General features: G+C 37.4%; 1 protein-coding gene across 2 annotated transcripts in view; it reads left to right on the forward strand.

The window, feature by feature from the left end:
* The window catches only part of LOC107747465 (leucine-rich repeat-containing protein C10orf11 homolog), a 284,722-nt gene that overhangs the window by 163,732 nt on the left and 95,091 nt on the right, over nucleotides 1–25,899 (forward strand). For both annotated transcript variants that reach the window (XM_016561976.1, XM_016561975.1), the window contains exons 3-5: nucleotides 16,948–17,074; nucleotides 18,297–18,436; nucleotides 22,893–23,019. In XM_016561976.1, coding sequence (XP_016417462.1) covers nucleotides 16,948–17,074; nucleotides 18,297–18,436; nucleotides 22,893–23,019 — 394 coding nt within the window. The remainder of the gene's footprint in view (nucleotides 1–16,947; nucleotides 17,075–18,296; nucleotides 18,437–22,892; nucleotides 23,020–25,899) is intronic.

Raw genomic sequence — 25,899 nt, forward strand, 5'->3', positions numbered from 1 at the left:
GGTAGTGCAATTGTGGTAAATATGTCTGTATGTGTGGGATCTTCTATCAATGCAAATCCTTTAAGTGCCTTAAATTTGATCTCACCTGATCTTTGTACATAGTGAGACAAAGTTGTAGACTAAAATTGTTGCTTTAATGCATCTCTTTCACACCACAATAGTGTAAACATTTCCTATGTGAAGTTAATACATCTCTCTGGCAAGCTGCAGTAGCATAGAGCAGTGTTTCCCAACCTTTTTTTAGTCGCGGCACCCTTTGGAAATTTTAACAAACTTGTGGCACCCTACAAAATTAATTTTGTCACAATATTTGAATTTCTAACTTCAATATGATAATTTGAAAAGTATAGATATTCGGTACAACAGGGAAGAACTGCAGAATATAATGCCATACAGATATTTTTAATATTATTAAAAAAAATGTGTCCATCAATGGTAAATATTAAAAAATGATTTTTTACACGGCACCCCAGTTGGGAAACACTGGCATAGAGTATATCAACTGTTACATATGGAAGAAGAGTATCTTTACCTTTCCTGCTATTGGTCCTCTGTGTGTTTCGAGTGCTTTCTCTGTCTGGCAGTGATCACCAGCCTTGTCTAAGTGTGTGTGTGTGTGTGTGAGAGAGAGAGAGAGAGAGAGAGTGGTGGGAGGGGGGGCATGTGTCACTCTGCCTCTTAAGTTTCTGATTGTCTAAATAACACAATATCCCATCATACAGCTGTCTTGCATTTTGACAGTACAATAACCCATAATTCCTTCTGTCACTCAGTATTTCAAGGGCAGTATTTTATGGCTTGAACTGAGCAAGAATGCATTTACATTTTGGAGGATCTGAGAGAGGAAGGGGCCGAGGGGGGAAATAGATTTCTTGTCTTGTGTCACTTCAGATTTTACCCTTCTCCCCCTTTCTCTGCAGAATCCATTTTAGGAGGAATCGTAAAAGCGGCTTGGGAAAGATCTGCGCCTTTTCTATTAATCAAAGCTTTAAAGCAGATAAGCAGAGTTGAGTATTGAGCAAGCGCAGCGAAGGACAGCTTTGACCATGGAAATGTGCTGTATGCACATTTACTTATTTCTGCTTTTGTAATTCTTATGAAATGACAGGCCGAAATGGTTTACTAAATACTACTGCAAATGAATTAATTCAAACTTATTTCCTCCAATCTGAACTAAATATGAACGTTGACTGCAGTCACAAAATTGATTTAGTTTTTTAATAGATATTCCTGGTGACGCATTTATTTACTTACACCACTAAAGATTAGAGTCAAGTATTTATTTATTCATTTTTTTTGGAAATAATTTGATACTTTTATTCTGCAAAGATGCATTAAATTGATCAAAAGTGACAGTTAAGACATTTATAATGCTACAAAATATTTGTATTTCAAATAAATGCTGTTCTTTTGAATTTTCTATTCATCAAAGAGTCCTAAAAATTAATGAATTAATAAATAAATAAATAAATATGCATTTTAGAATGATTTCTGAAGGATCATGTGTCCTAAAAATTAATGAATTAATAAATAAATAAATATGCATTTTAGAATGATTTCTGAAGGATCATGTGACACTGAAGACTGGATAAAAATTGCAAGTATTTTAAATGTAGTGTGTGTAGATATATACGGCCCTACTTCTGATTTATTTCCTTTCACTCAATTATGTCAAATATTCATTGTGCAATAACATGTTGATAACCGCATTTCATGTTGTCTTGAAAATTTTCTTGAAAAATGTCCTTATGGTAATCCACGTAAACAACTAATATATTTCTGTATTGTACATTTAATGTTTATTGTGACCTCGTGAGCTTAAAGCACCCCTAATGAAGCTCTTCACCTCAGCGCTGCATAAAATTGAACTTCAAAGCTGCGCATTTCCAAAAAACAGACAGCGCTGACATGGAAATTGACCTGTAGGCTCGTGTCTCCTCCACAAAACTCTCAGTTGTACTGCATGTCAACGAGATGAAAATGATTCCCATCTCCTCCCTTGACTGCATTTCCATTTGCAAAGAAGATCGGGCTCTATTATAGACCTATTTGAGCTGTGCTGATAGCTGCAGCGATTTAAAGAGCTCTATTGTTTGAAAAAGGAGCCAGTCAGATTAGAGAGGTGTGTAGAGCTCTTAGCAAGGTCTAATATTTTATGACTGCTGTGCTTCCATCTTATTTAAGTTTTTTTTTCTCTTAAATGACACCTTCCGCTATGATCTAACGTTTGATTTACAGCTGGATCTGACACTGCTGTCAATGTCTGGGAACATGAATCACCCAGATCCCTATTTTGTGCTTTTTGAAATAACAGCTAATGTGCAGTGTAAATACATGAAGTACTCAATGAAATTCAGTGACATCAAGTATACACTAAAATAGAAAATCATTTTAATTGTAAGTATTTTTAAAGGGGTCATATGATGCTTTTTTAAAGATCATTATTTTGTGTATTTGGTGTAACAGAATATGTTGACATGCTTTAATGTTCAAAAAACACATTATTTTTCAAATACTGTACATTATTGTAGGTACAGTCTTCAGTGTCACATGGTCATTTAGATATTATTCTATGATGATTTGGGACTCAATTATCAATTATTATTGGTGCTCATTTATAAATAATGGTTCTTCTTGTTATAAGTGTTAAAAATCATTTTCTACTGCTTAATATTTATTACAATAGAAAACAGTTGTTTCAAATTATAATACTATTTCACAATATTACTGTTTTTACAGTGTTTTTAAATGTAGCCTTGGTGATTTCTTTCATTCATTCATTCATTCATTCATTCAAATTCTTGGAATATTGGAAATAGTGGCAAATATTGTCTGGCTACAAACTAATTATTATTTTATATTATATTTAGTGCTGTCAAACGATTAATCACGATTAATCGCATCCAAAATAAAAGTTTTTTTGTTCACATTTATATTATATATATTTTTATTTTTTTTATTTTTTTTTATATATTTTATATGTTATGTTTTATTTTTTTCCATTTCATTTTCCCCTGATGCATTTGATAACAGTATTAAAAATCCTGTGTACATTTGTATGCAAGTCAAAAATTACGATTCAAAGTGTGTACTGTGCTGAAAAAATTTACTCGGATAAACATTTATGCAGGTTCCCTATTGCAATTTTAAAAGAACGCGATACCTTTGTAATCCAGTCTGTTAGCTTAAAGCTTCCTGCTTTGCTATGCATTTACCCTGCTCTCGTCCCTACACAAATATCCAGTGGGACGACACAAAGCTTAGTGTGTTGAACAAATATGAGCCCTGTATTTATTTAACTACTGGTCGAGCACAAAGCGTCTAAGGGGAGAGGAGGTCTTTTTTGGAGGGCAAGTGGACACTGAAGCGGCCATTCGAGGGGCCCAATCGCACTTGAGTTCACTGGTGAGCCTGTTGGACATCCGGCTTTGTTCCCTTTATAGTCTACTAATCAGAGGGCTGATTCGCTTGTCCCCTCGCATGTTCCTGTCCTATCTCAGTGCCGCCAATTTTCCACAGGCTAAGTGCTCAAATTGAGCCATTTTGTTTCACTTTAAACTAAAGCGGACCTATTATGCGTGATTTTTCATTCATAGCTCCCACTGCTGGCACTCTCTCTCTCGTTCTGTCCGCACTCGGAGGAAAGGCCTTGTGAGGCCGTACTGTTCTCACTCCAGGCATGTCAGCTTCAATCTGCCACCCCTGGGTGTGAGGGGCCAGCCGAGGTGTGGGGGCTCACAGGTCAACCCTGTCGGTAATTGATGTTGCTTATTCATCTGTTTTTCCTTGTCTTTTTTCCTGCCGCAGTGGCCTTTTGTTTGTCTAAATTGTTTGAAGATTTACTGTAGGTCCATAGGCCCCTGAGAAGCATCACCCCTGCAGCACTGCCTCGACGCCCCTGCTGAGCAGGAGGCTACACACACATACCCTGACAGATAAAGGTTCTTTCCCTCAGTCAAAATACAGAGAGTATCTTTCATTGTGACTACTGAGGCCATCTCCCAGGCTAATTTGTCATGGCTTCATACGTAGCATGCACATAACAAACCCAGTCATTACTCATATGGTACACTCTAAAAAATGCTGGGTTAAATACAACCCAGTGCTGGGTAAAATAGGGACAAACCCAGCAATTGGGTTGTTTTGTCCCTATTTTACCCAGCACTGGGTTGTATTTAACCCAGCATTTTTTAGAGTGTACATGCAGAAGCGGCTGAGATATTGAAAACCAAAAATTGTGACCCAAAAATGGGTTGCTAATTGGGTTGTGCATGTGTAATTGTGCATACTTAGGACAGAAAAAAGGCTTATCAATGTTCAAAAGCCAGGAGAAAACGCTTCCCATTTATTTTGTTGCTGGTGTCAAAGGATGTGTGTCCAGTCGAAGAGCATTTCAAAGTATTATTGAAGAGTTTTTACATCCAGTCGGAAATTTTAATTACTATACATTGTTTGCATTGTTTATGTTTGATTTTAAGGACTTTTTTTCCACTTTTGTATAAATAATTTTGTTTTAGTGTTGTGTCTAATGACTACTAGACTACTATTAGACTAATGTCCAATGTAAAGTCAGAGTCCTTATAACGTACATTGTAGTGTTTTTCTTTATTTTTTATATTTATATTTGAAGGTATAATGGTGACTTTCATTTTGCTTTATGAATATTATTATAATTATATTATTTTATATTATATTAGCCTATTATTATATTATATTATATTATATTATATTATATTATATATAAACATGGGAGACACAGGGGTTTGAGAAAAGTCTTTATTTTTTATGTTTTGTTTTGTGATGCATTTTATTTTGTATTTCATTTTGTTTTAATTTTTATGATGTTTATTTTATTTTTATTTTAAAACAGTATTTATTTTTGTAGTTTTGTTTGATGCGGTTTTATTTTAAAAACATGGGAGACAGGGGTTTGGGAAAAGTCATTATTTTTGATGTTTTGTTTTGTGATGCATTTTATTTATTTAATTTTGTTTTATTTTTTATGATGTTTATTTTATTATTTTTATTTTAAAACCGTATTTATTTTTGTAGTTTTATTTTGTTTTGTTTTATTTTAAAGACGTATCTCCTGATGCATTTGATAAGTTTTAATTCAGTTATTGTATGATAAACAGTTTTGTTTACAGTGTTTGATTCAGTCTAAAATCTAAATCCTGGAGCACAACCATTGCTTTATCACAGCAGATTTGTCCATGAGCTGTTTTAGTGACCCTCTAAACCTTCACATGGCCAGTGTTTACATTACATTCTTCAAGCTCAGCTGTCTGCGATCATAAGCAGTAATGCTTTTGAACTACAAAAGACATCAAAGCATTTTACCTTATTCCTCTGCTCGTTACCGCATGCTCATTTTTTACGCTCGCTTTACAGCTACACGACTGTCACCTGAAAATGGAAGTAAACAGGCGACTGTAAGATAAAGAAAAGTGCCTAATTACTGAGCTTCATTTGATCTTTGCCTCTGACATGTCGACAGGCTGCATGGGTGGTACGTCCCAGGGGCCCTTTGAAGAGGGCGATTTTGTAAGAGATTTGGATCATTACACAATAAAGAACACTTCATAAGTCATGAAGCGAGTTGGAGAAATGATGGTTAATGATGTTGACAGCAGTTCAACTCTATAGAATTATGCCGAGATTTGACTGGACTTGCCTCCTTTAATGATTCCTGCTTTTCTAAGGTAATGAAGCAATGGCAGAGAGAACGAGAATAATCTTACATCAAACTGAAGTTCAGTTAAAATTGCATAAATCATCCATCACATGCCTCTTTTAAAGTGCCATGGCTGTGTATTAGAGAGGGCATCTGCAAACAAGTGAAAAGGAAAGAAATGAACTTCAGTTAAAATTGCACAAATCATCCATCACATGCCTCTTTTAAAGTGTCATGGCTGTGTATTAGAGAGGGCATCTGCAAACAAGTGAAAAGGAAAGAAAGGCCTTCCCATTTCCTGCTAGATCTGAGTGATGTAGCATTAGATCAGTGTCTATCTAGAATGGCTAGTCATAAAAAAGTGCTATAATAATAGGAATATAATGTGTTTTGTGTGCAAAGAAGCACATTATTAAAAGTCAAGATGGTTGTCATGCAGTTTGATGCACAAAGGGTTTCCAAGTGCTTTTAATGGTCATTGACCCAGTTTTCAGAATTATTTGAATAATTGTTCCTTTTGACGTTCAAGACAACCACTGTAGACTGATAGTTTAGTGTAAATGCCAAACATTTATTTTTAAAGTTACAGTGTCAAAACAGAATTTAACACTATTAAGACACTAAACGTATCATTGTTTAAGTATTATTAATAACACTTGTGTACCAAAAATTAAGCAGTTAAGCAGCAAAAGCAATTACAACACTTTTTTTCTTTACCATACACTGAAAGTAAATTGTGGCCTCGGCTGTTATTCATGTATGGAAAAGAGCAGCTCGGACATAACAGCTAAATAGCATATTTTGTTTCCTGTGTGAAAATATTATAGGTTTGGAATGACTTGAGAGTAAATAATGACAGAAGTTTTGGATGAACTATTTCTTGAAGTTGAGTTATCTGTTGATTTATAGGGATTATGTAATGTTCATAATTAGTTCAAATTTATATACACACCGTAAAATGGCGATGATTGCTGTTCACCTTTTTTCATCCTTACATGCACAGGTTATTCTGAGTCCCAATAAATTTTTTTTACGTGAGATATTTGTGACAGGGCGTTGGAGAAGTCAAACTGTATGTTTGACAGGGGAAAAACAGGCTGCATCAGGAGTTTAATTGGTTTGAATATGTGTCTAATTATCACATAGGGTTGGTACTGATGCAGAAGTAATGTAATAATCATTTTGTAGCATTGTATAATGATATTGCCTTTTGCTCGTCAGGAAGAGACATCTTCATACCTGACACTTTACTGAGCTACATAATGATATGGCGGAGCGACAGCTAATTACAAAATAATAAGTGAGTGATGATGGAGTCAGGGTGGATATGCCTCATATATTTAAGTGGTTTCAAAGCACTGCCAATGTGGAGCAACTTGCAATTAAATCAAACCACTCTTTATTTAATTACAACCAGATTTATTTGCATATACTCTTACTTAACATGTATGAAAAGACTACATGTAACAGGAATATCTGCACTGGTTGTTTGTTTGTGGAAATGCTGGAGATCAAACTTGGCCGAGGTACAATTCCTAACTTAAAAGCCGTTAACCTATTTTCAGTGTATACATAAATTGTAGACAGGCAGCATTTACATGTGACAGTTACATAAACAAACCCTTTTATAGCTTCAAAGTGTTTAAAACATACATTAAGCTGTCTAACATCATTCCTGCGTTCTGTTTGGGAATTAGAGATTGGCGAATTGACTCGAAACCCGCAAGTTATATGCGGCACAGCTGTATTTTTGTTTATTTTACTATTAAAGATTGCCATGCTTCTATATTTTGCAAAATGTCTGCAAATGCTCAGTTAGTAGATACCACTCTGGCAAGTTGCCTGCATTTAGTTTATAATTTGTTGTTTGCATAGACGCTGTGATAAAACTCTGCGTGAGGAGGAAATGTGCATGACATGCAGATCCGTAGATAGGGGAAGTTGATGGCAATTTGGATGGGAGAAGAGCGGCGCTCACTGACTGCTTGAAACCTTTTAATTAGCATTAATTACCCAGCAGAAAATGTTGGGGCTTGAAAGGATTTGTGTCAGCAAGTGAGAGATCAAAGATTGCGGCGCTCGCATTTTAATCTGCCAAGTAAAAACTAATAAGGGCCTTGTAATGGGGCCCCAGAGAGTGACAGCGCAGGTGGGGGACCGTAATCCTCCCAATTAGATCATCAGATGATTTAATTTCCCTCTAATATTGAAAAATTACGATTTCTTTTCTCAGTGGCCATCGTTTGGATAAAGACTGATTTTCCAGGCATCCGCTTCGTTTTTTTCTTTCTCTCTCTCAGAGCCCCTCATTTACGGCTTTGAGAAAGTGAAATGAAAGCTTTTTTTGGTGGAATATGTGGTTGGCCATGAGGCACGGAATCATGGCTGTCTCATGTGGTTGTGAGTGGGGATGGGAGTGATGCAGACCACGGGCAGGCCCCAGACAGGGTCATCCATCAAGTGTCATTGATCATTTGCCATGAAGTGACAGCAAGGTAGTGATTATTTGCTATTAGATAGATGCTCAAGCATACAGGGCTGCAGCTTGACAGTACGACGGCCTCAACCCCAGATGTCGTGGAGGAACTGTGCTTTTTGTGCCTTCTAGTCAAATGCTTGCTCTATAGGACCAGTGTCCAGGTTTATTTACAGTATGCAAATAAAAATTTGAAGTAAGTCCGATTACGAATGCACAATGCAAGTTTGTTAACCCTGTTTTAAGATTTTATATAGATGGCATATACAGTAACTACGCATATCAAACGGTAAAAAACCCCCACTGTTTATTTATATCAGTGCGTATCCAAAGTAATTATGATTGCAAATAGTAATTATGAATAGTATCTTTTTTCGTTCAATCATGCTTCTATTTTACAGCATTAAATTTAATTCAATAAGCAGATTACATGTAGTAGTTTACTGTACTTGCATGCTATTATCAAGTGAGTAAATGTAATTTATTTTGTTTATTAAATAACTGGGCAGAATTAAAATAAAATTGAAAAAAAATGGCAATCATATATGTACAAGACAGTCTAAAAAGGATGTGCATGTCTTAGATTATTATACATATTGGAATATTGCAATAACTAAAACATCTTGTAAACATCTTTTTCAGAATAAAGACTGAACTTTTACCTATTCATCGTAATTCCTCTGCAAAACGTGCCTTATGGATACGTGTAGGTTGCGATTATTTTACCTTAAGCCACTTATTTTATTTTTTCCTCTATTACTGCGTCATTTTCAAAGTCATTGATTTTACGTTTTGGTATTTATCTAAATGCAAAGTGCCTTAAGATACATTTCCCTCGCAGATAAACAGTGATGGCAGATGACTGCGGTGCCATCTGTAAAGAATAGAATTGATTTTCAGGGCAGCGGTACGAATGGGAGAATGCATTTGTTTTGCGAGGAGAGGTATAATCAGTCAGTGGTGTCGTTTAAAAGAAACTGGGTTGCACCAGAGACAGGGAGGCCATGAGGCATGAAGAGAAATGGTGTCGACCATTTCTCTACCAGCAGACCCATATAAAGTTACGCTGCAGTGCTTCCAAAATAAAGTGGCTGGCTCTGTTTTTACTTTAATCTTAAAAATAGCACTTAGATTTTACTTAGATTTTGCATAATGTTAATGATTTTGGTCGTTGGTGTGGTGTTCAGATTGGAAAGCTCAGGCCACAAAGCAGGATGCCTTTAACCCTTAATTTTACATATTAATTGTTTTATATTATTGAGGTGAGTAGAATATGTGATATCAGTGGTATGAGTAATTTATGTCATGGAAACTTAATGCACACATTTTTAATTTGTCACCATTTAGTAATGTCTGTTTTTCATAAACATTATTCACATTTACACCTTAGTTAGAAGCCTAAACACTTCTATGTTATGAATCTGATTGGATCAGTCATGTCTGAAATGGCCAATTTAAACATATCTGTGATCACACATCAGTTCAATATTATGTTATTGCACCACATTGCAATGTTGCTTGGCAGCTGTAAACAACCTTCGTACCCTATTTAAACTGGACACAAGTGTTGCGATGCCTCAAAACTAAATCAATCCCATTGTAATCCAAGAAGCTGTCTATATTGAAAGCACCCGTCTGCAACAGTCAATTCTTTGCAGAGACTATACAACCGCAGATATACCACAGCATAAATGGTAAAGCAAAATTTTTACAATTGACACCATCTCACTGTATACTCTTTATTATCATAAAAAATGAAAAAGGGATGCATGTTGAATGGCGCTGTTTCAGATTTTTGTATTTTCAGGTAAAAGGATTTGCCAATCAATTTAAACAACCACATTTTGTATTTATTTGACCAAAGGACACACACGCTTGTTCCAGAAGCTGTCCTTTGAAGTACATGTTGTGCCTTTTGCATGACTGAAGTGAGGGTAAGTGATTAGACAGCAACTGGACAGACATTCTCGGTACTCTGTAACACAAGGTGATTTGTGCACGTTGCAGCTCAGCTCATGGAGTCCAGGTTGCCCCTGACAGGGCCCATCAGGTCAGTCAGACTTGGCACTGGAAACAAAGTTTGCCAGGGCCGGGGGTCAAACCCAGCTTAAAGAGTCAGCTCTGTCAAAAGCCTCCGTCACATTCTTACCTTACGGCCAACCTCGACTGTTCCGGGGCTATTAATCACAGCGGAGCAGTTCTGACCTCAGCCCCTTCTCCCTTTGAAGTGCGCTGTCCTTTGCCGCATGAGGAAATCATTTGCTGCCTGATTCAGTGAGCCGTCAGCCAAGCCAGCGGACCTAATGACATGTGAGAATATTAACCTCCTACCACTGAGAGCTGTGAATCTTGAGAGGCAGTCTATAATTCACCAGGCGTTTCGTCCCTAGCCTCAGTCCTTCTGGTCGAACCCCCGCCCAACCCGACTCAACCCCACCCTAACCAGCACACCACGACCTGGTCCAGTCAGAGGCTGCCTTAAAGGGATAGTTCACCCAAAAATCAAAATTGTCATCATTTGCCAAACCCTCATGTTTCACCAGTACTCTATGACTTAGTTCTTCTTCAGTGTTTTTGTTGTCTGTAGAGTGGAACTCAATGGTTGAGTTAATGATGACAGAATTTTCATTTTTGGTGAACTATCCCTTTAAAGATATATTTGACGCTAACACTTTGCCGTTTACTCACTTCCAACCATGTATTTTATTTATTTATTCTTTTCTGTGAAATAGAAAATGAGATATTGCACAGAATGTTCAAGCTGCCCTTTTCCATACAAAGAAATCAGTGGTGATTTACAAAGCATCAAAAGGTCCAAAAGGGACAAAACGGCATCATAAAGTTATCCTAAAATTAGTCCCTCCGACTCGTGTACTATATATCAAGATTTCTGAAGCCGTAATATTTTTATTTTTTATTTTTTTATACAGTGGCATCAGTGTAAATCAACATCTACTTTCCTTATAATGTATGTAAAGCAGAAGTTTGAACATATAAAACAAAGTCCTGGAACCAGCTAATTCTGATCGTTTTTGGTTGAACCATTCCTAAGTGACCCTTTATCTCCTCTTTTAATCCACAATTTGAGACTAATTAAATATGGCCGTTTATTCGTGGAATCCCATGTCTCACTAGTATTTAGCTCTTTATATAACTATCCGCTATTTATATGTGCTATACACACTACTGTAATGATAGTGTTGTTTAATGGAGCCAAATTATGCGCTGCAGGTTTGTGAATATCCACCTAAATAGCGAACCAAAATGTACATTGTATATTGGAAGGAAATCACCCAACCAGTGTGCATCCCCATTAAAACTGCAGGATAACTGCTCCATAAGCCTTTAACGCATGTGAATTGCAACATAGCTGAAACCCATTTCCTTACACATATGATCTGTAAATTGCTGCCACCCGAGGCCTAGTGACATGTTTGAAGTCAGACAGGGTGGATGGGCTGAGATTGAACTAGATAATGGCTGCCTAATACTGCCAAACTGAAGATTTATAGTGCCGCTGCATCTGAAGCATCATGTTTTTGAAGATTGAAAACAGAATTGCATGCGGGTTGAAGGTGGGAGTGCATCTGAGCTCCTTTGGTGCATATATTCTGCATGAAGCTGGTGTCAAGATCATATTCAGAGTTGTAGGGTTAATTAAAAAACTGACACAATGGGCAGATGTAGTGTTCTACCTCACATTTATCGCAAGAAATAGTTGATTCATTCATTCTGTGCGATGAGGAGTTTGTCAAGTCCTCTGGTGGACAGTTTTGCGGCATCATGTGCATCTTTTCTTCCTTCCTTTTTTTTTACATTTATTAAAACCAGTTCGATTGCTGTTTTTACAGCCCCGCTTCCCTCTTTCATTCATTATAGTTTCTTATCTTGGCAGGCAATCAGAACTGCCAGGCAGCCAGTCCATTATGCACATATGAAGCCCATCACTCCAACCGGATTGGCCAATTCATCAAACATTTATCTTTTGCCCTGTGAACAGCGTGTCAATTTGCCTGTCACTCCCAAGCTTTCGCAGCCTCTTCGGAATAAAAACTACTTTTCCTACACCGGAGACAGCTTTGATGCTAAATCTCCCCTCTTTAACTTTCAAACAAGGTCTAAAGTCGGATTCCAATCCTCGCACAGGAAAAGACCCCAAACAATGGGATCCGCAGCCATGTGCTGTTGACCGAACCCGAGTCGTTCTTTGAGACCGAGCCGTGGTGCTGGTTGCAGATCAGCTGGTGAGTATGTACGGCCTAGATCGCCCGTGGCGGTTCTGGGACCCAGTTTTGGCTCCAGACACATGGGTGACACTGTGGAGCCAAGGATATGAGAGAGACTAATATCAAAGGATGATCAGAGCTGCTCTGTCAAGAACAGACACACTGGGGACTCAAAAAAGAGAGCAGAGAAGAAAAAGGCCTTTTAAAACCGGCGAGCAAACAAGGGAATTACTGGCCATAGCAAAGGGAAATATCAAAGCTGGGAATATCATACAGAATGAGGCTTTTGCTAAATGGGATCACTGCTGGAACGCAGACTCGGAATACAAAGGCAGCGTGAGTGTGTTTGAATGAATGCTGTGTTGCGGTTAGCACTGTTTGCTGACTTGGCAGGTGTATCTCTGAATTCTCTTTCCTTTTCTCTTTCTCTCTCTGTCTCTCCCTCCCTGGACATGTGACCTGTGAAAGCTGGCTGACTAATGGCTGCAGTAACTGACATTTCAACCAATAATCACAGAGTGTTTTTTCCCCGTTGTCAGCAGCAGTTTATCAATCAGCATGTCCGCATTAGTATTTGTCTATCGATCCATCCATCTCTGTCAAGCCATCTCTGTGTCATTGTCTGAGCTCTTGTCCTCTTGTTTGGCTTCTTTTGAGGATAGTCTGCATAGTAATTTGTTTTACAGGCCCTGGCTTTGAAAGGTTGCTTAACAGCATTTACATGGCGGCCTTTTGAGGAGGCGTGGAATTAGATGTTCTCAGTTAGCACTTGTTTCGCATGTCAGCAAACTGTCACCATCTACACGGGATCTTTTTAGAGTAACCTTTGGTAGTAATGTAATTGTTTGACCTTCTATCAACTTTCTCTGTCAGTATTTCTCCTCCTCATTCCATTAGGCGTTATGTTTAATAATTGGATTACGAGACATCCCGATTTTACGAGCAAGAGTTAACCTCAAGATGCTGTTTGTCCCAATAATTAGCTGCATCATATAAGAGCTAGTGTCTGTATCTCTGTAAAACTACACCTGTCACAAAAACATGAAGACACACCGTGATTTTGTTCCTCGTTTTCGTGTTGGTGGTTTAATGAGAGGAATATTTCCACAAATGTGTCGCCACGTGGAGTAATGAAAAAAAATCATCCTAGATAAAGTTTTGATGGTACATTTTTTTACAGAGATAACAAAAACATCTGTCACTAGATTTGATCGTTTATATCACTTAGGTTCAGACTATCATTCTTACAGTTATTTCTTAAACCGTGTATTGTGTTGCGTTTCATTATGAAGTTCCATACTACATTTTATTTACTCAACTGCACACTTGGTGCTAGGTGAGTTTCAATTGTGCACCCTGTTTGTTGCTCAATCGTCCAAATAATATGCTTGATGTGCCCAAAGATCAGATTTATCCAAGCTATTTTAATCTAAAAATGTTTTTAGTCTTTTTTTCTTACAAACTGTTATGAATGTAAACGTTGTAAAGCACTCGTGTGTCGCCACCACATTAGAGTGCCCACATTATCCACCAAGCCATCTCTGACCTGTATTTAATTTGTATCATGGTCATTTGGTCGCCTTATTTATCCTGTGTAATCATGTGTTTTTTCCAGCGCAGTATGTTGTTTAGCAGCTAAATCTCCTGTTTTGTGAGCTGTGTGCTAACTCAGGCAGAGAGAGGCAGACACGCCGCACTGGCAAACACGTTGAGATATTTACTGTGACAATGAGCTTGATCATAATTATCTTAACAAGGAGTGGGTTCATTGGCGTGGCTCGTTAAATCTATCTCTCTTTCCTTCTCTCGTGTCTTCCCGTCCATCTCTCTCCTTCTCGCCTTAGATCAGACGGCGCTCCCTGCGTTGTGCTATTCTGTCATTGTGGTGTGACTTTGAAGATGGTGGTGAAAATGTGCAGTCAGTTTCGGATTCCCCATGGGGACGAGGTGTGAGTCGGAGAGGTTCCTACCTGAAAGTGTTTGTGTGTGATTGAGTTTTAGATTGCTTGTGTATTGACGTTTTTTTAGTTTTGCAAGTGCCTGTTCAGGATTTACTCACCCTAAAGTTGTTTTTTATTGTCTGAAACAAGTGTCATACAACAAAATGAACATGGTAAGCAAACTTTATAAAAAAAAAGGTCCCACTTTATATTAGGTGGCCTTAACTACTTACATTTAAATGAATCATTTGATACAATGCACTTAATGTGAACATACATGGTTTTACATTGTAATTATACTTTAAAAATATGTGCATGTAATTACATCTGTAATTAATTTCTGTAATTACATTTATATATTACACAGTTGACCCATCCCTTACACCTTAACCCACTTTTAAACCTGCCCATACCTCCAAACATGTCCCTAACCTCACCCGTATCCCACCTTAATAGCAGCAAAAGTGTTTTGCAATACAATATGAACACAATAAGTACATTGTACTTTTTGATGCAAGTACATAGTAGTCAAGATGCAGGAAGCATAAATTACAAATTGGTGTCATTAAAAGTAGTGCACCATGTGCTCTATATTCTAGGTGTTTTAAAGTGTGACGTAGCCAAATGTTGCATTGTAAATTGAACATGCAAGATTATCTGTAAATAAAAACCAAATATAATATAGAATATGAACTGTGAACTGTGAAAACGAGCTGCATAAAGATTCTTTAACATTTCTCTCTTTGCATTCCACGGACAAAATAGCAAGACATGGGGTTTAAAATATATAGAAGCCATTTCTGCAACTTCATATCCTATACTTTTCATATGTCTTAGAATCTTTTTTGCACCACTTTTATCAGTTGAAGCAATTTTTTCTGTATTTTATTTTGTTTAATCTATCTTGTAATCTCACTGTTATATATATATTTTTTTTTTATTCTTAGGCAGAATTTGGCTTCCATAGTCAGGACTTGAGTGAATAAATATCAGAATGTTCATTTTTGGGTGAACTGTTCCTTTAAAAGCGTTTGGCAATTAATCATTCAGTTAGCGACACATTTTGAAAGTTTTCCTCTTCTGCACTGTACAGATGTTGCATATAATACAGCAGTGCAAATGTTTAGGCACAACGTGTTGTGGGCAAATTAGGGTTGAATCCCTGTTTGTTGTTGTGAATGTGATTTGGCCGCTCCCTTGGCTGTGAATTTAACTGATTAAATCACCTTTTGCACACAGCAGTAGTGACACGAAAACAACAATTAATAAGCAACCCCCCTGCGACGCATGGATGCCTCTTAACTAAGCGGCTAATAACATTACACCCGCCCAGAAACAGCCGAGGCAAACAGGTGGAGGGGGCTCACAGAACAGCTTTCATTTATCGAGCAGGGACATTTCTCTGAATTTTGCACAATTTGACAATACAAATAGAAAGTATTTCTCTTGCGGTTGGAGTTCTTGGCCGTCTGCTTCTATATGTTTGCTTTCTTCCTCTTGTAAAGCCCATAAAATTTCATCAGCCGTGTTCTACACGATAAGAGCGAGGTATTTGCATAACACAACAGAGAGTTTTATGACACTGACAGCAGGACCGATTTGTTCGTTGCTACAATAGTTGGGTGTCTTCCAAAGACAGACTTCACCTGGCTAGATATCAACATTTACTCCTGTGAGCTCCTTCCAGATTGCCTTGGGATTTTCCATGCTACTGTACCACAAAAGGTCTCACGACAACAAAATCCATACGTTTATGATATGCAGGTGTTATTTTTCCATTTCGCCCCAAGAGCGGCGAAGACTAGCATCTAGTCGCCATCGAATTGTTCTTTGCTCGAGGAGGCTGACAGACCTAAATGTCAATTAACCAAGGGTGGACACATTAACGTTGTAGGTTGTCAGCCTCTGCCATTTGAGGGATTAGAAACACACACCCCGGCTTTTATGCACCTTCCACGCCATGAACTTTGGAAGGCCCGACATTACCCTGAGCACCACCCTCCATCATGTTTATGCCAGCGCAGGGCGGGGAAGAGATCCAGACGGAGGGAAAGTCCTTGGGGACGGCGTGCCTGTGGGGGATTGGGTGTCACGATGGGGAATAAAGGGAGAACCGTCAAACTTTTCCCCCCGTAAAGCAGTTGTTTTTAACAGCAAGCGGCTCATCGCAGAAGTTGCAGAAGTTGTACTCATTCCGTTTGTGGCTAGGCATTATAGCTGTGCTGGGAAAATGATGGATGACGAGTTAAATTTGTGTTGGGGGAGTGAAGGTGAACTGTGACAGAGTTATTTATCTTGGGAATGGAGGGTTAGGGTCAGGCAAAGCTGGGTGCCTGAAGGCACAAGACATTGACAAATTCATCCCGCACACTGCATTTCTGAAGCCCTTTTGTTTTGAATCCTGGCTACTCACGAGTGACCCTCATCACTCACGCTGCCAGTGTGTGAAGGATGCCGCACCATGCCAGGGGATCTTAGCGCCACTAAGTCTTATCATTCACTCTCCTGACAGTCCCAAGCCCAAACTATTCCGGCCTGTGAAAGGGCCCGCCTGAAATATTTATTTCTGCACATAATGGCTGCCCAGATTTAGGGCCATATCATTTTTCCTCTCTTGCCTTATCATTGCAGGTCACTGACAGGCCTGAAAGCGTTCAGCCAACTGGAAGAGCTGATTGTGGACAACAATCTTCTCGGAAATGACCTCCAGTTGCCCAGGTTACCACGGCTCCATACCCTGACACTCAATAAGAACCAAATATCCTTTGCTTTTCAGCTCTCATGCTTGACCAAAATGACAGGATATGCTGCGAGTTTCTTTGCAATGCAGTGCAGGATCTCCTTTTGCCACACTGGGTCTCTTTAAATGATGTTATTGTGTTAAATTGAGCTCCTGTCTAATGGGCTTGCTTTATAAACTCACTTGAGTTTGTACCATAGTGACCTCTAGTGGAGGAGAGGCGAAAAAAAAGGAGAAAAAAAAAAACGGTACAGTCCCATGACTGAAGGATAAAGCTCTGTTAGACGTCCTTCTTAGAAACAGATCGTATCATATGGTGACCCGTATCGTAGTTGCAGTATGGGCCTCATGACCAGAAAGCAGAGCAAACAGAGTTTATTAACCAATATTTGAACTTATACATTTCCCAGTGTAGCGTTAGCTGTTTAATAAGCTAACATACCAGCCACCCCACGCCAAAAGTAAATCTTTGAAGCCAGACTGGAAATTTCAGGTTTCCGTCTATTGACATTCGGCAAATACATCACTGCGACATGTTACATTTAGTTTGTGTGATGAGACGCAAAGAGAAGTAAATGGTAAAAGTAAATGTGCTAGCCTGACGAAAATGTATGCTCTGCTGTTTGTCACTGGATGCTATCCATCTACATAATAATGACGCAGCCTCACCCTCTGTTCTCCAAACAGCTCTCCTCCGACAGAGTGTCAGCAGCTCAGACCCGAATTCTGCTGTGAAGTGGTCTGCACATGCTAATGGGCCAATCATTTACATCCTGTAGTGGCCTGCTGCCATTGAAATTCAAGTGCTGCATTAGTGTGGTTGTATTTTGACACGTTTCGGGCACCATTTTCCAATGACGTGAATGTATTAGTGATGAATTTGCTGTGAAGTGGCTGTTTGTTTCCCTGTGCTGGGTGGGGGGGGTGTCCATGGCTTAGGGAGTCACTAACTGTTTTTACCACAAGGCATCCATCATTTTGTCAATGTTTTTAATGTTCTGCACCAAGCCACCCAGGAAATGGGAAGAGGAACAGGAGAAGAGAACAGCCAAACTTGCAGCAAATGCCAAAATCTCACCCTTAAATTTATCCACTCTTTGTATTCTCAAGCACAATTGCTTTTGAGCTCTTTCCGAGGGTTTCGGACAGAGTTCTTCTGGCTGGCCAGGCCAGTGGAGAGCACAGAGTAAATGCTAATGTAATTAACAGCCTGGATTCCTTGACCTCTGCCCCGTGACACTTCACCGACATCGAGGCCCTGTTGGAGCATTTGGCGGAAGTGACGCCAGCACTGGAATACCTGAGCCTTCTGGGAAATGAGGCCTGTCCCAACCAACTGGTCAGCATGGATAAAGATGAAGACGACTATCAGAGATACAGGTCAGAACACTGTCTACACTGATGAACATGTACAGTACAAAGTGGTTTTGAATTTGAGACATTTGTTTCTGTGAAGTCTGTACCATACAGGGGTATCCAAAAATCTGACAAATCCTTGAAAATTTGGGCTTTTAAACTTGGAAAATTAACAACACTAAATTAGGAGTATTTTAATTTGAATAACATTTTAATTAGGAATAAATTCATGCTTTTATTTTAGCAAGAATGCATTAAATAGATCAAAATGTTATAACAGGTAAGACATTTATAATGTTACAACTGTTGTTTTGAATTTTCTGTTCATCAAAGAATCCTGAAGAAAAAATATATTGTGATTTCCACAGAAATATTAAGAAGCACAACTGTTTACCTTATTATGATCAACATTGATGATAATAAGAAATGTTTCCACCACCATATGAGCATATTAGAATGATTTCTGAAGGATCATGTGTGACAGAAGACTGGAGTAATGATGCTGAAAATTAAACTTTGCCATCACAGGAATAAAAATAAAATATATTCAAAATAGAAAGCAATTATTTTAAATTGTGATATTTAAATAATATAATGATTCAAAACTAAATAAATAAAGAAAGAAAAAATAAACTTTTGATATGTGTCTGTGTCCCACCATTTACTATAAAAGTTTGGGGATTTTTTTTTTCTTTTTTTTTTTTTTTTAGTTTGTTTTTCCCTCCAATTCAAACAAATATATTTTCAGTAGTGGTCTCAGACCTTTGGGCCTCGCTGTATATGAAATCTCTGGTATCCTAAAGCAATGAAGGCAATTTTTTAGGCACTCATGAATTTTTGTTTTGATATGTTTTTATTTCTGCTGGTAAAAAATTGAAATACCCCAGGAGTGTGTAGTTTGGCAACTTTCAGTAATCTTTTATTTGGATGAACGGCTGTTGCACAACACCATAAATCACATTGCACAAGCAAAGACTGATACTTTAGGCTATAACCACACTCCTCTTAAAGCTACTCACCTCCTTTTTTTCTTTTCGTAGACTTGCAAAATCGATTTCATGTGTGAATTGTGATAACCACAAATGAGTGTTTGCTATCCTTTCCTACAAGATGAAACGATGCATTCATTATCAAGCCCAGGCCTATGGGAGTGCAATGCCACACTATGTTACCACCATTTGTCAGGTTTTCAACATGAAACCCAGCGGTGGGAAGAAGGGAGGGAGAAGCACATTCTTTGTCTACCGTAGACCTAAGTGCATTTTTCTTGACACTGTGTTCAGTATGAATAATCATTTACTATACAGATGAACCCAATAGGCGCCACTCTCGCGCAATGTCTCCCATGCTTCACTTGGTGTAGAGGATGACCATTCTTTCCCTGACTGACAGCAGCTGTGTGTTTGTGATGTAATATTCATAATGTGTCACATAGTAATACATCAATTTGAGCATAATGCAGATTTTATGTCTGACAGGGTTAGGCGAGCTCTCAGGTCATAGCAGGACTGGCCTTGGGCTATGCACTTCTCAGACTGCGCCGTAAGAACAAAAAATAAAAAATGCGACCTGCTTCATAACGCGGTGAAATATAGCTCGCCTCTTTGCGCTCTTTCAATTAGTCAAATGAAATTAACAGGCGTAAGTACACTCGGCTGTATTTTACAGCAGTCGCTCGGCTCATTCATCATTGTTTACTTCTGGGGCTCGGGGAGGTTTTTTTCCCCCTCCCTTTAGCTGAAGAAGTACAGCCCTCGACACAGCGACAGCCATCTGCGGTAAAGGATGTATGTCCTGTCTCTCTGGAATGCTCCTCCAGCCCATGCTGTCTGTGATTGCATGTTTGTCTCTTGACATCATGACGTGTGTGTGGGCTTAAATATCTGTGTTTGCTGAAGATCAGAAAGTTAAGGGCCAGTTTTGCCTGGGGTGCTTTAAACAACACTTGCTGCAGAGCTGCTCCAACCATCTGTTAGATCAGCACAAACAATTTCACAATCATCAGGAAAACACCTGCATATGTCCCGCTAACAGTCGCTGTTATTATGTTTGTTTGTAATTGAATCTTAACAGTAAACAAAGCGTACCCACACCACACTGCTCCCAGTCACTCCAGAGGAATTTGTTACATAAAGTTAATAGTTGTTTTGCTAAGACAAGTATGCCTCTTACTGCTGCACATAGTTAAGGTTAGGGATTTAAACAAAATAACTCTTAAATATTCCCCTCTCTCTATACACACACACACACACACACACACACATCATACAAGTTTGGGATCAGCAAGATTTTTAATATTTTTGAAAGAGGTCTCTTATGCTCACCAAGGCAGCATTTATTTGATCAAAAATGCTTGTGATATATTATTACAATTTAAAATAGCTGTTTTCTATTTTAATATATTTAAAATGTATTTTATTCATGTGATGGTAAAGCTGAATTTTCATCAGTGATTACTCCAGTCTTTAGTGTCACATGATCATTTAGAAATCATTCTAATATGCTGATTTATTATTAAATTTTTTTTCTTTATTTTTCTTAAAGAAATTAATACTTTTATTCTGCAAAAATGTTAAATTGATAAATCTATTTTATTTTTTTTTTACTTTTTATTCATCATTGAATCCGTGTGTGTGTGTGTTATATGTCAATTATTTGTATAAATATATGTAATTAGTGTTAATTATTAATAATTATATGTATTTTTTTTTCCTCACCAAACTTGTTTTTCATTGCTTACTGTGTACAAACAAGTGCTGTCGATTAGAATAAAATAATTATGATTATTCTTTGATTTCTAGGTAGGTTTAGAGAGCAAAATGAAAAGAAAAAGTAATATACAATTTGGTAATGAAACGTAATGAATTTATATCAGGTTCATACATGACCCAAATAAAAATACATTTACATTTTTTTATTAAAAAAAACAAAACAAAAAAAAAACATAGCAACACCCTGGCAAGCACCACAGCATGGATTCGTAAGTAAAACTCGTGTTTTCTTCAGAATATGTACAAAATCTAGATTGCTATATTGTTGTACATTCTAATTTGCAAAAACGGTGCTTACGTGCACAAGACACACATTTGGGTGTTTATGCAAATGGAGTTTAACTCTGAATAGATGCGGTGGAAAACACATCCCTGCACGTTTTTGATTCAGGCTTATCTTAATAGGATCAATCTGCATTTGTGTTCTCTGTGATCCATCAGGAATAAACACGTAGCATGGGTTCGCCTTCGTCCTTCATCATTGTCATCATCATGGGTTTGTTGCTGGCTTTTGCATGAGAGCTCGGTTGGAAATCTGTCACTGCCCATATACACATCTGTTCACACCCTCCACTTAGTGTCTCTCTCTCGGTCTGTCTCACTCTCTCCGTCTCTCTCTCTTTCTATCTCACTCTCTGTTTGAAGTCTTGACATGCCTCTTCCTCCATTCCAGTCAGCCTGTGAAAGAATCTGTTGTCATCTATGTATTCCTGCTATTATCTCACGTCATTTTCTCTCCCTGAATGAAAGACAGAGAGTGTGTGAAAGCGTAAAGAGATATCTGTGAAGCTACAGAAATGACAGCTTGGCAGATTCTGTCAATGTGGGCTTTTTATCTGTTTATGTGTTGTACGTATTTTACATATTTTGAAGGTAATTATCTATTTACAAATATTGCTATGGTTAATTTAACGCATTTTGAATGAAATGTTCATTTAAGTTTTGTTTTATGTGGTTGACTTTCAGACTCTCATTTAAATTAGTAGAGTTCACTTCTTCGTCATTTAAAACTGCTGTCATGGGGGATTTTGATTTATTTTATTATTATTGTTTTAATACTTCTGTAATTATAGTTTTAAGAAATTATAGATTTTTATATTATATTTTGTATAGATTCGGTTAATATTTTGTATTAGATTGTACTTTAATTTTAAAATATTTTAAAATATTTAAATAGTATGTTTTAATCCCTACATGTTTTTTATTATTACGCTTTACTTTTATTTATTGTGATCTGTCTGTCTGTCTGTTTTCTTTCTTTTCCATGCAAGATACGTACTTCCTAAAATTTAAAGGCAGCTTATTTTCATGTGTACAGGCCCATTTTACTGTGAGCATATTATAAAAAAAACAAAATTGAAGTATACTAAAGGCAAAACAAATTACTGAAATATTATCTTAAAATATTTACAATTACTGGATTATATAAGAAACATTTGCTTCCTTCCAAACGAACAAACAAATAAAAAATAAACAAACAAATAAATATCACATTATGACATTGTATGTGGTTTGGTGTTTTCTAATGTTGTTGTTTTATTTTTATCTATTTATTTATTGAACTGTTTTAATGTATTTTCAAAAGTATTAAAATTAAATTATGAAAACTGCAGCAAAACAACATAAAATGTTACTTTTGTAACCTGTGATCTGGCATACTGGCTGAATAGTTAAATCTGCTTTGTATTTTTTTTTTTTTCAATCTGTAGGTACTTTGTGCTACATAAGCTGACAAAGCTGAAGTTCCTGGACACCAGGAGAGTGACCCAGTGGGAGTGGTCAGAGGCCGAAGCACGTGGAGCTTTCATGAAGGTGGTCAAGCCGAAAAATGACCAAGTAAGTGCTTTGATTTTACTAGAAAGACCAAGACACATACAGGATCAACAGACAGTTGAGATAATCTGAGATAACTGACTGTGTATCCCAGATTTAGATACCTAAAATGCTCTGTGGTTTAGCGTATAACCCAGCAGCCGGTTAAGCATTTTTACCTTATATAATGTGGCCGAATAACTACACAGCCTGACCCTGTAAATGATTTGTGTAACCCTCCCCTTTCTGTGCAGATGACTATAAGAACTTAAAAGGCTAAGGTACCGTAAACTAATCCATCCCACTCCTTCTTAGCTTCCATTGTTTGTTCGTAGCAAATTGTCAGAATCTTTTAAGAGGTTACTTGTACGCAGCTCTTTGAAGACGTGGCCTTTCAATCTCGCATGGCTGTTTAGAGGAGGGTCTTTTTAATGACCACGACCTGACCTCTTTCTGTATGCATGAGCCCAGATCAAAGTGGACAGCGCCTGTCCGATCGGCCTTGCTTCGCTCGGCGTGACAGCGCTCTCGATCGGAGTGACTGCTCACGTTCACGACAGTCACCATCGCTTAATTATCCATCGCACACACAATTATTTCTCTCTCGCTCGCGTTTCAAGGAGGCGGGCAGAATCCTAGTCTTCTAACACATCTCCATTCTCTTTAGAGTTTATGAAGGAATGGTTTTAGTAAGATTTGATTTCATGTAATTGGGCAGTCATAAAATATTTAGCTTGTGGTCGAACCAGGTCTTTATATTCGCTACTTCCCGAGAGTTAGAGAAGCAAATAGGGATGTGGATGCTCATATAATTTGATGCAGAGTTTAAAAAGAACAGAATATTTATCACAGTCAACATTCAGACAAAGTAAGCTGGTATTTATTTTGTTTGCATGACGCTGAAGTCACTTATTTTGCTTCAGCATTAAAGTGACAGAAAAAGTGAAAAGCATGCACTGAGTTAACCTCATTCAGGCATGTTTTAAGTTTGAAGGGTATTTTGTTGGTTGGAAAATGAGAAAAAGCTGATTGGAGAACGGAATATAAAGTGTTGTGCATCCTGTCCACTCAAATAAGACAAGACATTTCAGGACATGCCATTTTGAGAGTGATGGAGATGAATAAATGATCACATGTGAAGCAAGTAAAACAATTTCCAATAAAACTGTAACGTAATGACACAGTAGATCCATTTTAAGCACAACCATTGAGCAGTTCCAGCATTTAATTCTAAGCGGGCATGCTGTTGAAATAGTCCACTGTCAATATCTGGGAACCAACACAGTGTTTATGGATTTTGTCGTTTTAAGTTATGCAGAGTTTGCGTCTAATCCAAAAGTTTACCCGAAGTAATCCAGGACATTTTAGAAACCGTGTTAATCTTTTACAAAGCGTTCTGTTTTTAAACATGGTAATTGTATAATGCAAACCTGACATTTTCCCATTTTTGGGGCAGATGAGTGCAGTATTGAATAGGCATTACAAAAAAAGGGCATTAGACGACAATAGTTTGTTTTATTTTGGCCTACAGTCAACCGTGATCCAATTTGTAATTGAGTTTGTCACTCTGTCTGAGGTAGATTTAGAGGATGTTCACACAAAACGTGTCTGCGCTGTTTTAACGTTTTGGTCTACATAAACATGCAAATTTGCATTTTAACCAGTGCATCATGTTTTATTTTTTTCTGTATCTAGACCCATGAACATCTAAACATATTACAAATCATTCCTAACATGCAGAGCTGGGTAGATTACTTACAAATTGTAGTCCATTACAGATTACATGATGAAAACTGTAGTTAGTAACTAGGGATGCACCGATACTGGTATCGGTATCGGGCCCGATACTGAGCTCCTGTACTCGTACTCGTACTCATTAAAATGCCCCGATACCAAACGCCGATACCACACAGCATGTGATAAGTGCCATATTCAGACAATAATGTACAAATGCAATAAAAATATTGGTATCGGTACTCGGTATCGGCAAGTACCAAAAATAAAAGTATCGGTATCGGGCGAGTACTGGAAAAGTGGTATCGGTGCATCCCTATTAGTAACGTAATCTAGGTTACTCGTTTTAGGCAATGTATTCTTAGTACTTTTTAGATTACTTTTTATCAAACATGTTTTAAAGTTACCATAAATTTACCACATTCATGAAAGAAAGAAATACATTTCAAGTAGGCTAAATATTTTTAAGGGTTTGGCTGACAAAAAGCTTGCATCATTGTTTGTTTCATGCATGGTCTAATTGCTTGAGATGTGCTATTTTCCCTCAAACTCAGAAGCATGGTTTGCAAATTTATTTACACAACATTTGTGAAAATAGTCAAAGGTATGATACAGTAGGATTTTTAGAAAGGATCATTTAAAAGAGGAAAAAAAAAGAATTAGGGAGAATCAAATTATGAATGATTTACTGCCATATGTAATCATGCAATCCAATCCATAAATATGTAACTGTAATCTGATTATGCGATTTTTAAATGCAATATACTCTAATTACAAGTACTTATTTTTTGTAATCTGATTATGTAATCCAGATTACATGTAATCCATTACCCCCCAGTACTGCTAACATGTCACGCTTATGTATATTTTTATTATTCTTTTTTTGAATATAACTGTATTTTTTATGCCTTTGTTTGTATAATATGTTCAATATTGTGAAGCGAGACAATTTTCCACATTGTGAATTACATTTCAGTTAACTTTACAATTAAGTTCAGTTCATTAACATTCAGTGAACTAACTTGACTTGTACAGCATTTATCATTCAAGGTTAATGTTAATTTATAAATATACTGTTGTTTATAGTTAATTCATGTTTCATGTTTCAATTAATATTCATTTATCAAACTTGAAATACAACTTTGGTACAAGTTTATGCATTTATTTTAT

The sequence above is a fragment of the Sinocyclocheilus rhinocerous genome, unplaced genomic scaffold, assembly GCF_001515625.1.
Source record: "Sinocyclocheilus rhinocerous isolate Xijiao unplaced genomic scaffold, SAMN03320098_v1.1 scaffold2664, whole genome shotgun sequence".
Classification (NCBI taxonomy): Eukaryota; Metazoa; Chordata; class Actinopteri; order Cypriniformes; family Cyprinidae; genus Sinocyclocheilus; species Sinocyclocheilus rhinocerous.